General features: G+C 44.6%; 8 protein-coding genes across 8 annotated transcripts; 4 read left to right on the forward strand and 4 right to left on the reverse strand.

Moving 5' to 3' along the window:
• Positions 1 to 106: 106 nt before the first annotated feature.
• On the reverse strand, positions 107 to 6,406 carry L203_100573 (uncharacterized protein; the record flags this gene model as incomplete). The annotated part of the gene is made up of 15 exons (XM_066210031.1): positions 107 to 152; positions 202 to 513; positions 565 to 1,189; positions 1,240 to 1,339; positions 1,398 to 3,268; positions 3,315 to 3,623; positions 3,708 to 3,950; positions 4,203 to 4,386; positions 4,434 to 4,557; positions 4,603 to 4,919; positions 4,974 to 5,232; positions 5,285 to 5,464; positions 5,527 to 5,573; positions 5,625 to 6,255; positions 6,330 to 6,406. 15 exons carry the CDS (start codon positions 6,404 to 6,406, stop codon positions 107 to 109), a joined length of 5,325 nt encoding a protein of 1,774 aa, XP_066066128.1.
• Positions 6,407 to 6,599: 193 nt separating this feature from the next.
• L203_100574 (mitochondrial intermediate peptidase 1) lies at positions 6,600 to 9,132 on the forward strand (the record flags this gene model as incomplete). Its single annotated transcript, XM_066210032.1, has 3 exons — positions 6,600 to 7,172; positions 7,226 to 8,423; positions 8,471 to 9,132. The coding sequence occupies 3 exons, from the start codon at positions 6,600 to 6,602 to the stop codon at positions 9,130 to 9,132; spliced, it is 2,433 nt and encodes an 810-aa protein (XP_066066129.1).
• A 90-nt stretch (positions 9,133 to 9,222) lies between these two features.
• Positions 9,223 to 10,548, reverse strand: L203_100575 (uncharacterized protein; the record flags this gene model as incomplete). Its single annotated transcript, XM_066210033.1, has 7 exons — positions 9,223 to 9,365; positions 9,424 to 9,503; positions 9,555 to 9,745; positions 9,791 to 9,883; positions 9,936 to 10,049; positions 10,098 to 10,312; positions 10,359 to 10,548. The coding sequence occupies 7 exons, from the start codon at positions 10,546 to 10,548 to the stop codon at positions 9,223 to 9,225; spliced, it is 1,026 nt and encodes a 341-aa protein (XP_066066130.1).
• Positions 10,549 to 10,881: 333 nt separating this feature from the next.
• L203_100576 (uncharacterized protein) lies at positions 10,882 to 12,286 on the forward strand (the record flags this gene model as incomplete). Its single annotated transcript, XM_066210034.1, has 3 exons — positions 10,882 to 11,091; positions 11,136 to 11,198; positions 11,246 to 12,286. 3 exons carry the CDS (start codon positions 10,882 to 10,884, stop codon positions 12,284 to 12,286), a joined length of 1,314 nt encoding a protein of 437 aa, XP_066066131.1.
• An 890-nt stretch (positions 12,287 to 13,176) lies between these two features.
• L203_100577 (uncharacterized protein) lies at positions 13,177 to 14,180 on the reverse strand (the record flags this gene model as incomplete). The annotated part of the gene is made up of 2 exons (XM_066210035.1): positions 13,177 to 13,462; positions 13,516 to 14,180. 2 exons carry the CDS (start codon positions 14,178 to 14,180, stop codon positions 13,177 to 13,179), a joined length of 951 nt encoding a protein of 316 aa, XP_066066132.1.
• Positions 14,181 to 14,495: 315 nt separating this feature from the next.
• On the forward strand, positions 14,496 to 15,880 carry L203_100578 (uncharacterized protein; the record flags this gene model as incomplete). The annotated part of the gene is made up of 10 exons (XM_066210036.1): positions 14,496 to 14,591; positions 14,648 to 14,662; positions 14,709 to 14,766; positions 14,821 to 14,889; positions 14,949 to 14,968; positions 15,025 to 15,132; positions 15,191 to 15,295; positions 15,349 to 15,438; positions 15,501 to 15,572; positions 15,623 to 15,880. 10 exons carry the CDS (start codon positions 14,496 to 14,498, stop codon positions 15,878 to 15,880), a joined length of 891 nt encoding a protein of 296 aa, XP_066066133.1.
• Positions 15,881 to 16,165: 285 nt separating this feature from the next.
• L203_100579 (uncharacterized protein) lies at positions 16,166 to 16,730 on the forward strand (the record flags this gene model as incomplete). Its single annotated transcript, XM_066210037.1, has 5 exons — positions 16,166 to 16,261; positions 16,314 to 16,366; positions 16,419 to 16,433; positions 16,486 to 16,600; positions 16,653 to 16,730. 5 exons carry the CDS (start codon positions 16,166 to 16,168, stop codon positions 16,728 to 16,730), a joined length of 357 nt encoding a protein of 118 aa, XP_066066134.1.
• Positions 16,731 to 16,822: 92 nt separating this feature from the next.
• On the reverse strand, positions 16,823 to 18,765 carry L203_100580 (T-complex protein 1, theta subunit; the record flags this gene model as incomplete). The annotated part of the gene is made up of 6 exons (XM_066210038.1): positions 16,823 to 17,626; positions 17,678 to 17,826; positions 17,881 to 18,141; positions 18,200 to 18,481; positions 18,546 to 18,636; positions 18,709 to 18,765. 6 exons carry the CDS (start codon positions 18,763 to 18,765, stop codon positions 16,823 to 16,825), a joined length of 1,644 nt encoding a protein of 547 aa, XP_066066135.1.
• Between the last annotated feature and the right edge of the window lie 638 nt (positions 18,766 to 19,403).

Here is a 19,403-nt window from a genome sequence, read left to right on the forward strand (position 1 = left end):
TGTTCAAAACTCAACATGCTGTACTCTTTACCACGATGGAAAGAATGTTTCTGAGACATGGCAATTGATTCAGGGCAATGCAACACAAATATGATAGGCATCTTGATCATGCACCAAGACCACTCTTGGTGTTTTTTACTATGGCTACAATACTAGCAGTATCGTTAGCACATAAACATCGGACACACAAACCACACATACGGCACATCGATCCCACTTTCACTACCCTTCCCAATGCAATCTCCTTCTGCCCAACCCATCTTGCTCAACAACCTGTGCCCAACATTCTCTTCGCCTATTTTATCCGCCCCAAATCCGACAGTCTCTCCCTCCTTGGGCTTTGCAGACGCTCTCATCGACCAATCTTTGCCTTTGTTCTTTCCACCCCTAGTAGAAGATTTAGCATACAAAGCCTTATGGAATAATCCTCCTGAGAAGGGAGCTGCAGAAAGGAGACGATCTCGCATGTCTTCTTTGATACCGACACCGGATCGTTTGGTTTTATATATGTTGCTGTACATAATGGTCAGTTGAAGCAACGCTGAGAAAATAATCAAAACAAACATGGATTTCTTTTTACCACTGCCCCGAGACTTTGAACCAAGTCTATAGCACTCAGCAAGCATGTGTATTTTCTTCCTGTTTTCCTTGTCCATAGACGGCAAGGTCATAGACTCTGTCGTTTTATCCTTTAATAAATCTCGAAACAGTCCATCAATCCAATCAATGGAATTCAACCTGGTCGATGATCCATCTTTTCCCTTTTGAGGTCTTGTTTCTTGACTGTCGCCCTTTCTGGAGCGAGCCTTTATTGGACCAAGGTGAACTCCGATATTATCCGCACCTGGTAGCATCTCAAAACGTCCGACGTAATCATCGTCTTCGCTAAAGTTTTCTTGTTCAGAAAACATATCTGCAACCTCGGCAGCAGAACCAGAAATGAGGTGAGCTAAAGACGCTTGGTGGAGACTTCTGGAAGCCTTTTCATCGGCTCTGGTCTTGGCCCTCTTCTTGCCTTTACCTTTTTTGTATGAGCCTGTAGTAGAGACAAGCTCAATCTCCTCCAGCTGACGAGCAAGTTCGCGCTGACGCTTTTTCTCGGCTTTGGTAACCCTATCCTTTTCCCATTGCACTTGAAGCTCCATAGGGATGCCCTTGAGTTCCTTGTTCTTGTTTCTCTTAGCGGGGACTGTTGTGTTTTAGTCACACTGTTCAACTCTATCTGCAATCACAACTTACCAAGACCAAAGTCGTCTGGGTAATTGAAATCTTCGATTGGCTGAATAATCTTTTTGATTCGAGGGTCATTCATGTCAATATCGCCACCGTCGAGAGCCTCCTGCAAAATCCGTAACGTCAAAAAAAAATGCAGATGGTAGAGTTCAAGCTTCACGTACCTCCATAGCATTAATAAACCACTTCGTCTGGTCAAAGTCGTCAATTTCCTCGGCACTCTCAGAGTTATCTGAGCTTCTCTTAGCGCAATTGCTAGAATTGTCTTCTTGATCAATGTCTTCCCATTTGTTAGAGCCATCAAACATCTCCCTCTTTTGCTTCTTCCCAAACTGCTTCCACTTGCTGATGGATGAAGTGGAAGAGGAAGATGATGGTGTTCCCTCAGCATCACTGTCAGACTCTAGGGTTTTGTCAACCCCCCAGCCTCCATCAGATTCTTCCTTGCTTTCCAAATCTTTCAACCAGCCTTCTTTCTCTTCATGGTTTCCTTTCTGTACGAACAGCTTATCGACATCTTCGTCAAAACCCATTTGAGGTTCAAGGTCTTCCCGTTCCCACTGAAGGACCTCAGCATGTGAAAGGCTCGGGTGCATTTGACTATCCCATTCGCCCTTGAAGGTTTGAGTTGTCCCAGCAAGATGGACTTCAGCGGCTGACACGATTTCTGTATGTAAGATCGGCCTTTGCTTCGATACACTCTTTTTGCCACTCTTGCCAGTTTTTCTCTTCCTGGCTTGCACAGCTGTGTCACTGTCTTCGCTCAGATCCTGCCCTTGAGGTTGCGAATTAATTCTTTCTATCCACTTGTCGAGAGCCTCCAATTCGTCCTGCTCATTGTCATCATCATTAATGTTGCTAAGCTTAACGCCCTGCACATAATCGCGCAGCAACTCCTCGTCATCTCGCCTTCCGGACTTGACACCAAGAGAGTCTATGCTTTTCCAATCGTCATCTTCACCTGCTATAGAAGGCGGACCATCCGTACCCCACTCGATGTCGGAGCCGTCTTCGTGTGCACGCGGAACAGCTGAGCGGCTAAACTCGCGTTTTGCTTCTTTGCGTCGACGTCTCTTTTCCTTTTTTAAAGCTTTTTTGGAACGAGATGTTGCTTGATTATCGGAATAGATTAGACTCAAACCAGGAAGCTCTTCCGCTTCCAAGACAGGAGCAGATACAGATCTACTGTTAGCTGCCGTAGGATGGTATGACTTCGGGGGTTCAAGTTGCGCTACCGTGTTGGACACTTGTGGATTAAGATTGGGCCCTGGGTTCTCGTTTTGAGATTGGTGTCGTCTTTGGCGAGTAGAAAAGAATCCGTCGCCTCTAGTACATGTGTTGACTGAGATAGATTTAAGTTGCTTGTAAGCGCGAGGCACAAACACGATATCTTCCTCGTCTGAATCAAGATCTGGCTTTGGGGGACCAGTACCGAGGCTGGGCATATGAGGTCTATCGTAGAGGATAGGTTGGAAAGTGTTGATGTAATGTCCTGAACTGTTATCCTTGAATGACTGATAAGACATGGCAGCTGACGGGTCGGTGTCAATATAAAAAGAAGGCGTAGGTCTGCTTTCTAAGCCATCAGGGACATTCATTTCTTTCTTGTTGTCCTTATTCTCAGATGTCGGTGCCACGCCCTTGTTCCAGATGTATACTTCATCGACTTCTGTTCCGTTTTCCAGAATCTGTGCGTCGATCGAGACCTCTGTAAACTTGGTAACATTTGTTGCATTGATTTTGGGGGACATTTGTTGAAGCGGAGCCTTCGGAGATAGCATAGAAGTTAAAGAATGACCGTTGACATGATTTTTGGGCGTTGCTTCCATGCAAGCCTTGTTGTCCCTCTCGTCTACTGCTCGGGACCGTGTTGTTTCTGTCTCGCAGAAGGAAGAGAGTTCCAACGCTACAATTTCCATACCCAGACCTTCTACACGGCCCGGTTGAGTCTCTACCTCAGTGTCACTTCTTTGGTTAGACATTTGAGGGACAGATACATCGTGATAGGAAAGCTGCCCAACAGCAGTCTCCTCGTCTGATCTATGCATTAGCTTAACAAATACACAACAAATAAATTTCACCTTGTGCAACCGGATCAACCTCTTCTTTGAACAATTCACCAGCTTTCATGAAAAGTGGAGCTATTCCACCACCGCAAACCACATCTTCTTTTCCAACAGTTGATCTATGCTTCCCCGTGTTCACCGAAGGATTTGGAGCATTTGGTTTCTGTTTTTCTTGAGGAGTGTGATAGCCAAGACCATAGACATTGTTCGGTGTAGCAATACCAGGAGCATGAGGGAGTCGGTGAAGATGTTGGAGATCATGGCTGTTTGCAGCGGTTATGCGAGAGGTATTAGAAGAGGAACCAAAAGGTTCTACAGACGATTCTAGCAAACCAGTGGTCATTAACATCATAAAATTAGATATCTTGAGTTATTGAGCAACTAGCTCAAAATCTGCCCCTAACTCACCTTCTACTTTCTTGTAGTGTTGCTGATTCAAGTGCATGTAATCAAACGGGACGTCCGAGTAGTCTGCATTAAATGATTTTTTTGGAAAGACACTGCCACGACTAGGAGCACTGTCACCACCTCTTCCTCGACCCCGACCGCGGCCACGACCACGACCACGATCCTGCCGCCCATCCCATGACAAGTTACCGCCAGAGGCAAGAAACTCGCCAAATGACTGTTTTTTCATCAGACGCTGTGATACTTGGAGCTTGAGCGATGTTAATTATGAATAAATGTCGAACAAAAATGAAAACAAAAATAAAAGTGTCAATTGAAATGACTACAAAGATTTATGAATGGACGATGAATGAGATTGACTATCCAATGATCGTACACGTGACTGACACGTGGTCGCACGTGGCGGACGGGTATAGACCAACTTGGATGAAAATGTTTACTGCCGAATCGAAGAACCAAATACAATAGATGCAACAACAAATTATGATATCTTACTTTTCAACTTGATCTTGTTCTGCTGCTTTCTCTCGCTTAATCCTCCCAGAGCCCATGCAGCCTCTAACAGCCTTTTCATTGCCCATAACCAACTTGAAATAAATACGCAGTTGAGTATGATACCCTCAGCGTACTGAAGACGCTCAAATACCTTTGCATTATTGAAAGTGTTAAGGCTCAAGTACTGGTAATGTAAGAAGACGTTGGCCAATGCTGAAAAGTGTGGCTTACATAGACACCAAGTCTTGCCAAACATGGTAATATAGCGATCGGTTTCCCGATAGTGACGGCCCATAAGCTGGTAGTCATGGTATTGAGGGCCGTGGTATAAATGCTTGAGGGTTGTGGTATGAAGCTAAGAGGCGTCAATGGAAGAAATCTGTACAAACAGCTGACTCACTTGTTGGAATTTATTACGTTGAGCAACAAACCCGTGTGCCAGATTTTGTCGTTAGTGCCCATTCCTTCTGATGATCTGGCAACGTTTCCTCTCAAAGACATCATGAGTGTCATTGGTAATAGCGGAATGGCCGCTTTTGCTTGATGATGAGAAAAAAGGAACACTGGAATAGATGTGATGTACAAGACCAAGAGGAGGAGGCTGTAGGTTGGGTTGCGTCCGGTAGGTTGGGACGAGAGCTGATGGAGAGAGTAGTTGGAGTAAAGCAGGATAGAGAGAGGTGGTAAGGAAGCAGCAGTTGATACAATGATGTGTGTCTATCCCATGCAATCATCAGCTTGAGTATAAAGTGTTTACTTGCTTGGAGATACCCAGTTGTTTCTGGTAATGCTGCGTAGCCAGAGAAATGTGCGATATAAATCAATTTTTACCATATCCTCTCCCCAGATCCTTGAGGGTAGACTGTCAAAGGCGCCTATAAAAATGTTTGAAAACGGTTTTCGCTGATGCTTGGCGATCAATTCCAGTATAGAACCAAGATGGATATCGGCATGGTCTCCGATTAGGCAAATGCCTATGTTGGTAACAAGAGTAGACGTGATACCTAGGACAATATAGACTGCTATCCATCTACGGATTGTGGTTACTTTTGGCCAAAACATTGCTAAGAAAGATAACTGACCTTGGCTGGCCCCTCCAGACAGCTTCACCAATAAGATATACACCCATAACAACCGCATATGGGTATAGATCGCAGTTTAACAGAGTCATGAGACAGATAGTGATCACTGCTAACAGGTTCATCCCATGAGAAAGAAAAATGAGACCATAGAGCATCAAACTATTGGATTGTGATTGCGGGCTACCGTAGAGATTATCTGTTAGTATTAAACATTTGTGCTTCAGATCTGTAAGACAACCTACGATGGAAAGAAAGCAGGAGACAAAACTGTCGTTATGATCCCGACAGTCTTGGCCACGTACATCAGTCGCGTCGTTAATGACGAATATGAATGGCTTACTTGACTCCTAAAACTTTTCCCTCCTCTTTGGCCCTCTTGGATTGTCCACCAACATACCGCTGTCCACCAAATCAAATCGCTTATCATTGAGGATTTGATTACCTTAGCCCATTCTTTCCTTGTATCACACAAGAAGTAAAAGTAGATCTGTTTTACGAGCTGCACAACAACCAACGTTATCCATAAACTCAGACTGCCCCAGCCTATCTTGCCTATCCATCTGATCCAACTTCTAAGCGGAGAGTCATAATTGCTTCCAAAAAGGGTTGACAGTTCTTCGTTTGCCTTTCTTCTCCGTTTCCTTCTTTCTTCTTTTGCTAAATCATCACTAGCGCGGGATACTGGGCTGTTTTGAGCAAGTAAACTGGGCGTAGCGATGTTCCTTTCCTTTGCAAATATGCGCGGAAAATATGGGTCAACATCCGAATTATTGGCTGCTGAAAATGAAGAAGGTGCTCTAGAGAATGATCTTGACCTTTGGAGAGAGGAGTTTGAAGAGAAGCTTCCCTTTGAAGAGTCCAACAGGTAATCAAGGTGTCCTTGTGGCCTATAATAAGGAGGAGCTATAGTATCTGTGGCATGCGACTGATAGGTCGTATTTGAAAGCAGAGATTCAAGATCTGTTTCGCTTCTAGAACTCTGAGGTATCAGTACACTTCTTCGTGAGATAACCATCCGATTAGCTTTGGCTCAGTTGGGACTCACTCTACTAAACTTCCTCGCCTCCAGTGTGTCTCTGCTGCTCTCTGAGCTCTGCGTTGACTATAAGGTATCTTTGGCATCCTTTTTTCCACCTATATGCGTATTCGTATAAATGATCAATGTAATTATCTAAATGTGAATGGCTTTTGGTCTAAGTGGAGGTTGCTGGTGGAGGTGCTTAACAAAGCAATCCCAACGGAGATAAAATTATGGGTAACCATTCAAGATTAATTTTCTTTTTCTTTTTGTTCTTTCTAATTATCTCTAAAAGTCATGGATATATCTCTACCGAAGTGTCTGCGACTAGTAAACCCTGTTATGCGGCCGGTTATACGAGCAGCAAGTCTATCCACCATCAGTCGAGCTTCTCTTAGCTCAACGAGGCCAACCAAAAACTCGCAAAGAGCTTTTTTCAATTCAAGTCCTATCCCATCGGTACAGAAGCTATCTACAAAGCCGAATGAAGCTGCTTTAAAGGCCCACTTTGACCTTCCTTATCCTATATCATCCATATCGAAACAGACTTCGGCCACTTTTCCTCTTTTCCTTTTTCCTCCTCTTACCAGCCCTGAAGCATTTCAACGGCTCACAGAACGCACGATTGTCCATTCAGCAGCTCTCGTGAACAGAATATGTTCTGCTGTTGACGATCCTTCTGGAAAAGAGCTTCGTCTGGTAGTCAAAAACTTGGATAGGTTGAGCGATGTACTCTGCGGGGTCATTGATTTGTGCGAGTTAGTGAGGAATGTTCATCCTGATAAACTTTGGGTCAGCGAGAGTGAAAAGACCTATGAAGCACTTTGTAGCTTTATGAACAAGCTCAATACTAGTAAGGAGTTGTATGATGTGAGTAGAATTTTTACTCTCCTTCCAAGATTAATCTGACCAGTTTGACCCAGACGCTTGTTAAAACGGTCTCTCATACGTTTTCAGGCAACCCTTTGTCTGCGGCAGAGCGCAGAGTGGCGCACACTTTTCTGTCCGATTTTGAACGCTCTGGAATTCACCTATCTCCGGCTGTCCGCGCGAAATTTGTAGAACACTCTGATAATATCTCCTCTTTCGGGCGTGATTTCCTCAACACTGCGTCAACTGGACCGCCGCCAAGGCCTCTTATTGAAATACCAGAGCCTGAAAGGCTTTTGGGAGGTTTGAGCTCAAGTTTTGTGTCATCGCTTTCAAGGCCAAAGAGAAATGGACCTGCTGTCGTCGTACCCGGTTCTTGGGAAGCACAGATGATTGGGCGTTTCGCAGAGAATGAAGAAGCTCGCCGTCTTGTCTATCTAGGGTCCATGAGAGAAGACAAAGAGCGAGTGCAAGTGCTTGAAGCCTTGCTGAGAGAAAGAGCCGAGTTAGCACACGTTTTAGGCAAAGAGACGTGGGGAGAGGTAGCTCTGTCGGACAAGATGGCTAAAACACCAAGGAATGTCTTGGGTTTCCTGACGTCTTTGGCGGTACATCATCGACCGGCCGCTGCAGCAGATGTGGCGATGCTGCAACAATTAAAAGGTCTCGCATATGCCCATGGTCGAACAACATCTTTGCCTCCATTTTATGCTTGGGACCGAGATCATTATGCGGAAATCTACACATCTTCCCTCGCTTCTCCTTCTCTACCCTCCATCACACCGTACTTTTCAACAGGTACCGCCATGTATGGGCTTTCCCACATCTTGTCCAAATTGTACGGTATATCATTCCAACCTGTGTCTGTCCAAAACGGAGAAGTCTGGCATCCATCGGTGCGAAGACTGGATGTGATTGGCGAATCTGGAAAAGCGATTGGTGTTATTTATTGTGATCTGTTCTCAAGAGAAGGGAAACCTGCAAGTGGTGCAGCTCATTTTACGGTGAGATGTTCCAGGAGAGTTGATGATGATGATTTTGCGGGAGACGGATTACCTGAAGGATGGGATGAAAAGTATGGCAAAGGAATGGAAACCGAGGGAGAAGAGCTAGAAGGGAGGAAGGGGAAATACCAGCTGCCTGTAGTGGTACTTACCACCGACGTAGGGACAGTGAGTGAAGGAAATCCTGCCTTGCTTGGCTGGAATGATTTGGAGACGTTATTTCATGAAATGGGCCATGCCATTCATTGTGAGTGTATGCTCTGCCTCAACACCTCACGCTAACAACATTCTTAGCCATGTTGGGCCAAACAGAGTTCCACAATGTCTCGGGTACTCGTTGCCCTACTGACTTTGTTGAATTACCTTCGATCTTGATGGAGCACTTTGTCTCGTCTCCGGCCGTCTTGAGCACTTTTGCAACTCACCAACATACATCAGAACCTCTGCCTTTGCCTCTCATCGAATCACACATTCAGCTTAACCAATCTCTCAAAGCTTTGGAAACGCATTCACAGATTCTCATGGCCCTATTGGACCAAAAGTATCACTCCATTAGACATGGAGATGGAGTGGACTCGACGGGGATCTGGAATGATTTGCAGAAAAGCTTAGGAGTTATTCCTCCTGTTATAGGGACAGCGTGGCAGACGCAGTTTGGCCACTTGTATGGATACGGCGCGACATACTATTCGTATCTTTTTGATAGAGCCATTGCTGGAAAAGTCTGGTCATCTCTCTTTGCCAAACCACAAGACTCTCAGGGTTTCAATGGCGATGCTGAGTGTGTGCTGAGTAGAAAAGGAGGAGAAATTTTCAAGGATAAATTGTTGAAGTGGGGAGGAGGCAAGGATCCGTGGGAAATGGTTGGAGACGTCATTGGTGGGAATGAAGGTGAAGTTGTGGCAAAAGGAAATGAGCAGGCAATGGAGCTCGTCGGCAAATGGATGATTGAGTAATTAGATATCTAGAGTAGACATTTTTGGGTTTAATCCGTCGTCACATCATAGCATGTAGCTTATAGAGTTATATAAATCGCAATGCCGCTATCAGGTTGGTAGTTTTGTCCTCTTGTGCCGGTCTTGGTCATCATTATCCTCTCCAGGCCGATCTACACTATCCTCTGTCCCTTCGTCCGGAGGTGGTGCGTATCGCGGCAAGGTCATAATGGCCTTGAAAGTTTTGCGAGCTTCTACAGACATGGGCAACATCATTAGTCATGTCTTGTACGAGTCACAACGAGAACGCACGGGCTCGAAGCAATACCATCTTTGGAGTTTTTTCTACTGCCTCTTTAGCCAGATTAGCAGGCATGCCTATCAGCGTTCCTCTGAACCTAATGAGATTTGTCCACACAACATTGCGGTACCACATAGCTTACAGGTTAACAATGTCCAAACATCCCCTTAGCCCTGTTTCGCTCCCCGGTCCACTAGAGAAAATGATCCCTTTCCCGCCCGTTATCCTCGTCACTTCTCTGGCATTTGATAGAAAATTCTGACGGAATTTACGAGCAACATCAGGAGGTGTAGAAGGGGAAGGAAAGAGGGCCGCGGAATAAAGCAATTCAAACTAACGGTAGTCAGCTACAGTCGTAAATATTGAACGCCAGCGTACTACAACGCCATTTCTTTGTGCCTGACGCATCTGCCTGAAGTTGAAGCGAAACGTATATGGTCTTTCGTGAAGGGGAAGAGTTATTATAGAGATCTATACACGGTATTAATAACAGTCCATAAAAGATGGTATTCAGATTACAAACCTGATTGGGTCCAGGATTTGAGAGATCTGTACAAGCGAGTTGGAAAGACTTGTCAGTGCTAGGTGCAACAGATATAATGTCATAAGTCCTTAAAGCGCTTGTGTTTGCTGCAGTCTGGCCCATAATTGAGCACCCTATCAAATTGTTATATTCGAAACTCACCAAGCAATGTGCTTTTCCGTCATCAAGACGTATGTGGTATCTGGCCACTTGAATCATCGGCAGACTTCCATTACTACAAGATGGTCCTGCAACACTACCTGGTGCGAATCGGGGATCAAGTTCTGGATATGGGATCTGTACTTGAAATGGAGACGGATAGACCTGTGCTGATGGTTCATCGGGAGAAACTGTGAGCCCTACGACCGAATATCCCACTATAAAACTATTAGCTGCATACATTTTCTCAATAAAGCGTCTCACGATGGCCTGCCAACGCCAGCCTCTTTGCAAAGATTCGCTTTTCCTCCTGATCTATGCCCCACCAGCAGTCTCTTGGAGTAGCTGGAACATGAGGGACTGGAGCTTTGCCTTTCCTTTTTTTGCTCTTCTTCAGCGCTGAATTTTCTGTGCTATCTAAAAGAGGAAACAAGAGATATAAGTCGTAATACATGATTACCAGAAATATATCCAAAATATAAATGTATGGACAAATTTCAAGTATCTTTCTGGCGGAGGTCGCCGCGAAAATCTGATGACGCCACCACATACTATCGAGCACAATTCGCCACCAAAGGATACGCGTAACTTTTTCTACGCGTCTAGCGTGGATGGGCTGCCAAACTCACACCAGAGAGAGATATATATAAAGAGAGACGTTTGCCATCATTCCCTCCATGCTCTTTGAGTTTCATTCCAAAAACAGTTGCCAACACTCGTTGGGTCTCTTGCTCAAACTTGTCAATCTGCCGCTGTGTGGACAGACTTGGCCGCCTGCTCTTTTGCCATGGGCGCTGGATTGTCCAGATCTATCTCATCTTACTTCGGTAGCCGATCTAAGAAGAGCGACTCTTTGTCTGTGGACTCGCCCATGATCCTTCCTCCCCTTGTCATCAACTGTAGTCCTTTTGAACTCCCGTTTTTGGTCGAGAAAATGAGAAAAAACAGAAATATATCTAGCGCGATTGTTGATGTGGACATCAATATACGCGCCGATGTAAATCTTTTTAAAACAACCCTAATTAAGCTGACCAAGCTTAGAGCTACAAAAACGCATCTAAAACTCGTAAATCTGCCCTCGCTAAGCTTGAAGCTAGCAAAAAGGCAAATAAATTCTTAGCCTACCTGTACATTGCTGAACTCCTTCATAGGCATACGAGAAAGCTGTTGCGGCTTACAAGGAGAAGGCACAAGCTGTCGCTGTGGACAAGAGTCAGCTCCGCGAAGCCACATCAGTCTTACAGATGATTCATACACAGATCACCTCAGATCGCCAACGGTTATCTGTAGATTTCTCTGCACCATCCTCTGAGAGCGATGGCCCCCCTATGGCTTCTCCCATAAATTTAGCCCAAAGCCAGTACACAATCAAGCTCGGCTCTAGTCTTGAAACTGCTTTCCCTCGCTTCGTCAAACACAATGAAGATGACTGGAGTAATGTCGAAAAGATGATGAGGTCATTCCACAATTCGTCCAAAATGCAGGTCAAGAACAAGGAGATCGCAGAGGTCAAGACGTATATTACTAATGTTACGCATACTGCGACAAAAATCCCAATGATACAAACTATACTGCATGAGCTTCCAGACGAAAATTCGTATGCTTACGCCATGGCCAACAGTGTCACATCTGTCTCTGATATCACTGCCAAAACCAACCATTCGCAGTTTGACTCTCTAAAATCCACATCTCCTTTAGGCTCCCCGCCTTGCATTCCACTTCCACCTATCCTTCAAATGCATGATTTACTCGAAGTTGACAAACGCAAGCTTTTTGCAAGACAACGGCTTTCAAATAATTCTAAAAATCACTCTTTACTTTGCCAGCAAAGTTTGCTTCCACCTATCGACGAGGACTTGGAAGAGAATGTCTCAATTGGTATCATCCGCATGCTCAGTACAAAAGAACGACTTCAAAACAAAATGATGTTACCCAACATCGATGTGAATAAAAAAAAGCCAGCTTTGGCTAGCACCGTTGAGTCTGTCTACAATTTCTACGCGCACATGTTTGAGGACGAACTCTCAACCAAAGAAAACAACGTTGACTCCTCGGGCGCTTCTGTGATCTCCTTGCCCGAGAGTTATCAAGAGTCAACATCTAGCATTCCAACCCTTATTAGTGAAACGTCAAGCTCTGAATGCGATCATATACTTACCCCAAACATATCGGACAAATTTCCACCATACTAGTGCTCTGCATACAGCGATGCTGACAAGACCGCATATACTTTTATCGCTAAATACCAGTTTGATCCGACCAAAGTTTCAAACCTTCTTCAAAATACGACTTTAATGTTCACCCCTTTCAAATCATTGGACAAACCCTCACGGCAACAACAATCGTCAAAAAATACTCAGGCTTTTTAGTGTTGCTGATGTTCAAGACACAGCCATCTCAACGGCTTCGAGCCATAACAAGGCTACGCATTTCGTTCGCTAAACACAAACGATGTAGCGTTTGTTGATCAAAATCTTGTATGTGATATTTGTAGAGGTTTTCATATCAAGCTGACAGCTATACATTCAGTATTGTGTCAATATCTTTTGAATTTCGCTTTTATTCTGCAAATTTCAATGGTATATTAACAACTAAATCATGGCTGTACTTTTGATATTAGATTCAATGCACCACAAAAAAAAGTCCCAGATTCATGGGCTTCTATAGTCTAACAGTTTTCTCTTTTTTACATTTTTCATATCTTACTGCCATGTTTCAATAGGGCTGCCACTAGCTGGCTGGGTCAAAATCTATGCAAAAAAGATCAACCATTGATTAATTCTAATGCATAGATTACGGACTAGACAATGGCCTGGTGTATTGTTCATGCCCAAAAAAAAAAGAATGAAAGACAAAAGACTAGAAAACCATAAGGGCTTTTCCTAAATATAACCATACATTTCAATGTTTGGTATATTAGCAAACGAAACTACAATCTAAAGTACAGTCTGACCAGTCAATAGGATGAAGTGAAATTGAACCCTATCAGCGAGGCTACTTGTCAAAAGTATCAATACTGCAACAAATTGATTATGCTGTTTCACTCACAAGGAAATCACCAAGGACATTTCTAGTGTTTACATTACCAAGACATCCGTCTCCTCTTGACCCCTGCTTGTAACGAGTTGTCTTGCAATCTCTTTTCAGGATATTCTCTATCGTGCTCTTCTCTGGCCATCGCTTCTCTAGCTTTTTCGCCCACGACAGAGAGCGCGGCAGCAATATTCACATTTTCAATGCTTTGTAGGGGTGGAGGTATTTCTTGTCCTGATTGAAGGAGTAAGGATTCAAGCTGAGAGATGCGTTCTGTGGAGGTGAGAACCTGAGTAGCAAGGTTCATGTTTTCATTTTTCAAGCTATTGACATAACTGTCAAAAGTGTCAGCAAAGCCACAGATAATGGTTCTGCATGATTGACTGACTTGGAGGTCGCAGAATTTATTTCAAAGACACAGGCAACATCCGCCTTGGAACAGCCTGCACATCTCGGTTTTCCTCCATCACATTTCCTTTTGATCTTGTGGCACCTCACGCATGCTTGTGCGGCACCCTTGGGAGGGTGAATGAAGACAGGACCGAGCTTAAAGTTTCCCGACGGATGGCCAAAATCCAAAACTCCATCTTCCGGTAATCCATGTTCATCCACTCCGTTTCTGTCCCGGGATTTTGTCTGCCTTGCGCGTTTGCGAATGAGCTTTTGCTGACTGTTGTCATGCGCCATGATAGATGCGCCGGTATGGTCGTGATAGACATATGCTTGATTGTGCGGAGCACCGGATTGCGACGGATGGTCGCGATACCCTTCCTCCCAAGGAATTTGTGTCCTCGTCGAATGATTTGGCCCGGTTGCCCAACTATCACGGTAGCCATGATTCCTTGCGGAAGAGTTTTGATAATTCCCAAAAGCCTGATGCGAAGCGTTCAACGCTTCGCTCGACTGATGATTACCTGGATCCCGTGGCGCCATGGATGTGTTTGTGCTGTCACCCATCAGTTCCGGCGCAATCTGGATGGTCTGGTGGGTATCAGAGTCTGCGAGAGCGGCAGCAAGTGACGGAAGGGCTTCTTGGGACTGGTCAAATGTCATCCTGCCTGATGGACGTCTATCACGAACGAAGAATGGCAACTCAATCTTGTTGGATATCGACAAAAGATGAGATGGAAAAGTAAAAAGAAATGTTTGTTCAAGCGGCGGGGAGCACCGATTATTTTAATTCGCTCCTCGCCGCTTTCTTATCACATGTCGGCGACCGCCGCAGAGAGGTAAATGCCACGTCACTCGAGGTCAGAGACTTGGCTTCATGCGACAAAATAGTCGAATTACAAGATGTAGATATAGATTTATTCTTTACGTTTTCATTCTACATTTATACTTGTTCAACTCATATGAGCGCTACACATTATGACTGACACATGCTCTGACTCTGCTGGGCCTGTGGACATACTCCCTGTCGGTCTTGGATCTATCGGAGCAGTCTACGCCTATCTTCTCGAAAAGGTATGCTTTGGTATGCTAGCTCTGGTGAGCTATGATCTGAGTTTATGTGAGACCAGTCGGGAAAAGCTAGAGTCACTGCTGTTGCTCGATTCAACTATGCTCTCTATGCGACAACAGGGGGTAATACTTGACACCGAGCGCTTTGGAAAGTTGGATAATTGGAAGCCTTATCGAGGTGAGTCGTACAAATCTTGTGTGTTAAGGGAATCATGATTGAGTGATAACATAGTGTTCAGATTTCAGAAGGAGGCGCTGGAAGACGGCACTTTTTATTCGCTCTGTATCGTCTGCACAAAATGTTTGCTAGATGTCTTGCCCAACATGAAGTTCCTAGCAGACACGGTTGCTACTGATTAGATTGGCGCCTACAACTTGATGCAAGTCATATTCCCATGTGTCATGTGTTGGAAATCCTCTGATGTGGAATTTGCAGAATGGATTCGGTATTGAACAAGACTTGTACCACGGCCTTGAAGGTCAAGACATTCCTATTATTTCGAGCTGCGCTTGGATTGGAATTATGACCTCTTTGGATGGTAAAGTTGTTCATTGGGGAGGACGGGATACTCTTGTCAGCGGGTTGTATCCCCCTGCGATAGCTTCCGAAAGAGATAGCTGCCCTTGACCAATGCGTTGACTGTCTCAAAAGTGGTGGAGGTAACGTCCACATAACCGAAAGGATAGACTCAATCCGTTTCTCAAAAGTAAGTCGTTTTACACAAGTGATTCTATTATAGAAAACTGACATACATTACAGAACATTTGGAATTGCACCTGGGCTTCTGTCCAAGGTCTAGTTCGCACAACAGCCTTCGCATTTGCTCATCTGTCGCATGAACATGCCGAGGTGATAAAAGCATACTTTCGGAAAATCGTCACTGTTGGGTTTGAGACTGGATTGTTGTGGAGTGGTATGGTCCAGTATCCAATGGGGAAGTCAGCCTGGGCTTGGAAAATGCTGTCCAGTACTGTTGGGAAAAGGTGTGTTCTTTCCTTGCTTACCTTGCAAGGGAGGCTTATCATCCATAAAGATTACAGGGATGACTGTGCAGAGAGGTGTGGGACATAAATACTCATTATTGGCTGTCGTCGAAATGGGTCGTCCCTTCGAAGTAGAGGTCATCGTTGGTTCTGTACTTGATCTTGTCCAAAAACACAACGTTCCCGTCCCAAAATTGGAGTTCATTTATGTTTTTATTAAAGGTCCTTCAGAGAGAAATTATCAAGTGGCAGCAACAGAAGATTGGAAACAGCTCTTTTGGGGAATAGAAAGGGTCAAATGGTCGTGATGCATAGGATTCTTGGGTATGTCTGCTACTTTGTATGCCACTCTCGACGATATAGATGTATTGATACAGATAGGTTTTGTATCAAATGATACATATTTTCAATTTTAAGCAATATGACAAAGGATGCTTTTTACAATTGGGTCGACCTTTGTACCACCATTGGAAATTCCTTTGAGTTGTCGTTTCTCTTGACAGAGCAAGAGATTCGACTGAACTTTGTGCTGGCTCGAGTCTCTTCGCTTTACTATAGAACAGAGTATCGCAATCTTAGCGCAATCATCTTCAATGGCCGAGACGAAAAAGCAGTTTGCTATGCCGCCCGGCGTGGGAGCAGGGAAGCCTGAACACCCATTTGCTGTCACTGTAGAAGACCCTATCCCGGTGAGTGGTGCTGTAATGTTTGGTGATGTCCAATAAGACCTGACTTTACAAGAACGCTATTGTGCCAGACGGCTATGGTATAAAATATCACGCATATCATACAATGTGAGTAGTCTTCCCGAGTCTTCTCTTCGCAAAACGCTCACAATGTCAAAAGTACGGAAGGAGTGTTGTAGGTAGTTTTAGAATCGTTGCTGATATGCCAATGTTGACAATCTGTCGAGTTTGCCTGCTGGCACGGCATTACCTGGTGGTGCAGTCCTTCCTATGTCAAGCGTAGCGGATTTCCCAATGATCTTACCGATGGGAACCAAATTACCTGGTGGTGTTATGGTTCCAGTGAGTGTCAATCGTCAAATGAGAATGTTCGTTAACGTGTGCTTGACAACAGATTGTGATGGAGAAAGTATCAAAATCGGCACCTAATCCAGCCAAAGATCCACCAGGTCCAGTGTGCAACATTCAATAGAACAATAGTAAAAAGATCAATCGTACTCCTCTCCATCTCAAATATTATTGTCCGAACATTACCTGTTATGCATTGTTGTGTCAAAAACTGATTTAATCGTCATCCCAATGCCCCTGTTGCTTTGGAGGTGCAATTCCTGCCTGTTTTGCGACAATGATGCTGTCTACTCTGAGCACACTGATAGCCGCCTCTGTTGCCAACTTCAAAGCCCAATCCTTGGCCGCAAAAGGATCAAATACCCCTAGCTCTTTCGTAGATTTGATGCCCTCCTTCTCACTCTCGATGTCCACGCCAACATCGACTTTTCCGTCCGCGTGGGCTTTGTAAAGGGAGCTAACAACGTCTTCAGAATTCAGACCTGCGTTTTCCGCCAATGTCCGAGGAACAACCTCGCAGGCCTCAGCCCACCGCCTGATAGAGTGCTGGGCAAGACCGGCGGTCTTTCCGCCATATGCAGCAACACGACGAGCAAGTTCGATCTCACTAGCGCCGGCACCTGGGACAAGTCGGCCATCGCGAAGGAGAATACGGACAGTGTTGACACCGTCATCAAGAGAGCGTTCTAGGTCGTCGAGGTAGTTTGCAGTGGCACCACGAAGAACGATAGTGGCTGTTCGAGTCTTCTCGCCCTCTTCCTGACGAAGAACAGTGACTCTATCGCCACCGATTTCAACGGTTTCAAATACATCAACCATACCAGCTTCCTCAGGGGTGGGAGCGCCCAGACGGGCAAGAGGAGTAGCACCAACAACTCGACATAAGCGCCGTAAATCAAACTTGGAGAGTACTTTAATGACGGCAATGCCCATTCGATTGAGATAATGTAAAGCGAGATCGCCGATGCCAGAGCCAGCGACAACGAGTTTGACACCAGAGTCGGCAATCTCCTTGAAATACTAAAAGCAGCGTCAGAGGAGTTTTAGTATAGGGTTGAAATGAATGCTCACGCCTTCCAGCTGTTTCTCTTCTCCACGAGAAAAGTTCAATAAATCCTCAGCCTTTTTGAGTAAAACAGTTCCCTTTGTCTCTGTCTGGGAAATGTCCAAACCACAAGTGTACACAGCAACTTTAGCTTTGACAGCCTTCTTGACAATGCCTACAAGAATCATTAGCACAGCGCTGAGTAAAGAGTGTTATCGATGATATTCACCTTCAGGCTCACGACCAAAAACCATTCCTCTAACGACTCTACTGGACTCCAAGCCACTTCCCAAGACCTTGACTACTCGTATCGAGTCAACATTGAAGTCTTTCGGATTTTTGGGCATCACAGCAAGAGCGGCTTCCGCCACAAGTTTTGAAAGAATACCTTCGCAACCAGGCTGTTTAGAGGCCAAAGAAGCAGACACAGACTTGGCAAGCTGCTCAATGGTGGGAAGGGGGGACGCAGCCACTGTAGATGAAACAAGAGCTATACACAATTGTGAGATTGACTACTACGGTGACAATTTTCCTGTAACAACACTTACTCTCGAGTTCTTCTCGACCTTTCGCCAGCGCCATCTCATATCCCTGGATGACATCTGAAGGATGTAATCCCATAGTCAAAAGGTGCTCAGATCTTTTAAGAAGCTCTCCAGCAAAAATCAAGACGAGATTAGTGGCGTCTCCCATCTCCCCCTCTTGAGCAGTACTGGCCATCACCAGCAACTTGGCTGCCGGGTGAGCGACTTCAATCTCACGAATGATGGTAGCGGCATCAGAAGTGACAAAGAGTCTTCCCAAGTGATTTATAATGAGTTTATTTCGCCCTACAAAGGTAATTAGTTAATCAGCGCCTAGAAAGTCAAGTATTGTATCAATGTCATGCCATACCATTAGGCCCAAAAGATGTTCTAACAATCTCACTCAACTCTCCTACAGCTGCAATATTTCTCAGCACTGCTTCTTCCAAACCAGACATATGCTATCACAGACAATGATTGACGATCCGTCAGCATATCAACAAGCATGTTGCAAACTACGCAGCTTGGCATACCTTGTAGCCCGACTTGAAAAGATCAGGCCCTCCAGCTCTTGGTACTTTGAGCGCCATTTTTTTAAAAATTCGACTATAGAGTTGGAAAGAAGATGTTGGAATTTTAAAGCGTTTGCAAAATGTCAACGCGACAACGCGCCAAAGCAGCCTCCACCTGACGTGGAATTTTATTATTATCAGAGCTGCCATATGGAGGATTTATTAAATATAATAATACTAGGAATGAAAAGTCATTCTTGGTTTGATTCTTTGTTATCCTTAAACAAAATGAGTTCAACTCTTGAATATGGACGAACAGTTTGTCTTTGAGCAAAGTACAATGATTATGACAAGAAGAATGGCGTCTTTCAGCGAGAGCTGAGTTCACGTTGAATATGATTCTTTATCAAGTATATACGCCATAAAAAAACGAAGATATTATAACAAGTTAATTTGACTCTAAAGATGAAGAGTTCTCTGGTTCTAACTTGTGCGGATATATGATGCATTTTGCAGTATCAGTGTCCTCAACCTGCTAGAAGGTTTGGTTCTTGTTCCGGTGGATACTTATTGTTTGAACAATTTAGAGCCAAATTGTGGATTCCAATTGCTAGAGGTATTTTGTTGAGATTAATTTCAAGGTAGTGAATACTGAGAGATGGAGACATTGGTAATGAGTAAAATGAACAGCTGTACTTGTTGGTTTTGGAGCTCTC

The sequence above is a fragment of the Cryptococcus depauperatus genome, chromosome 1 (genome assembly GCF_001720195.1).
Source record: "Cryptococcus depauperatus CBS 7841 chromosome 1, complete sequence".
NCBI classification, from domain to species: domain Eukaryota; kingdom Fungi; phylum Basidiomycota; class Tremellomycetes; order Tremellales; family Cryptococcaceae; genus Cryptococcus; species Cryptococcus depauperatus.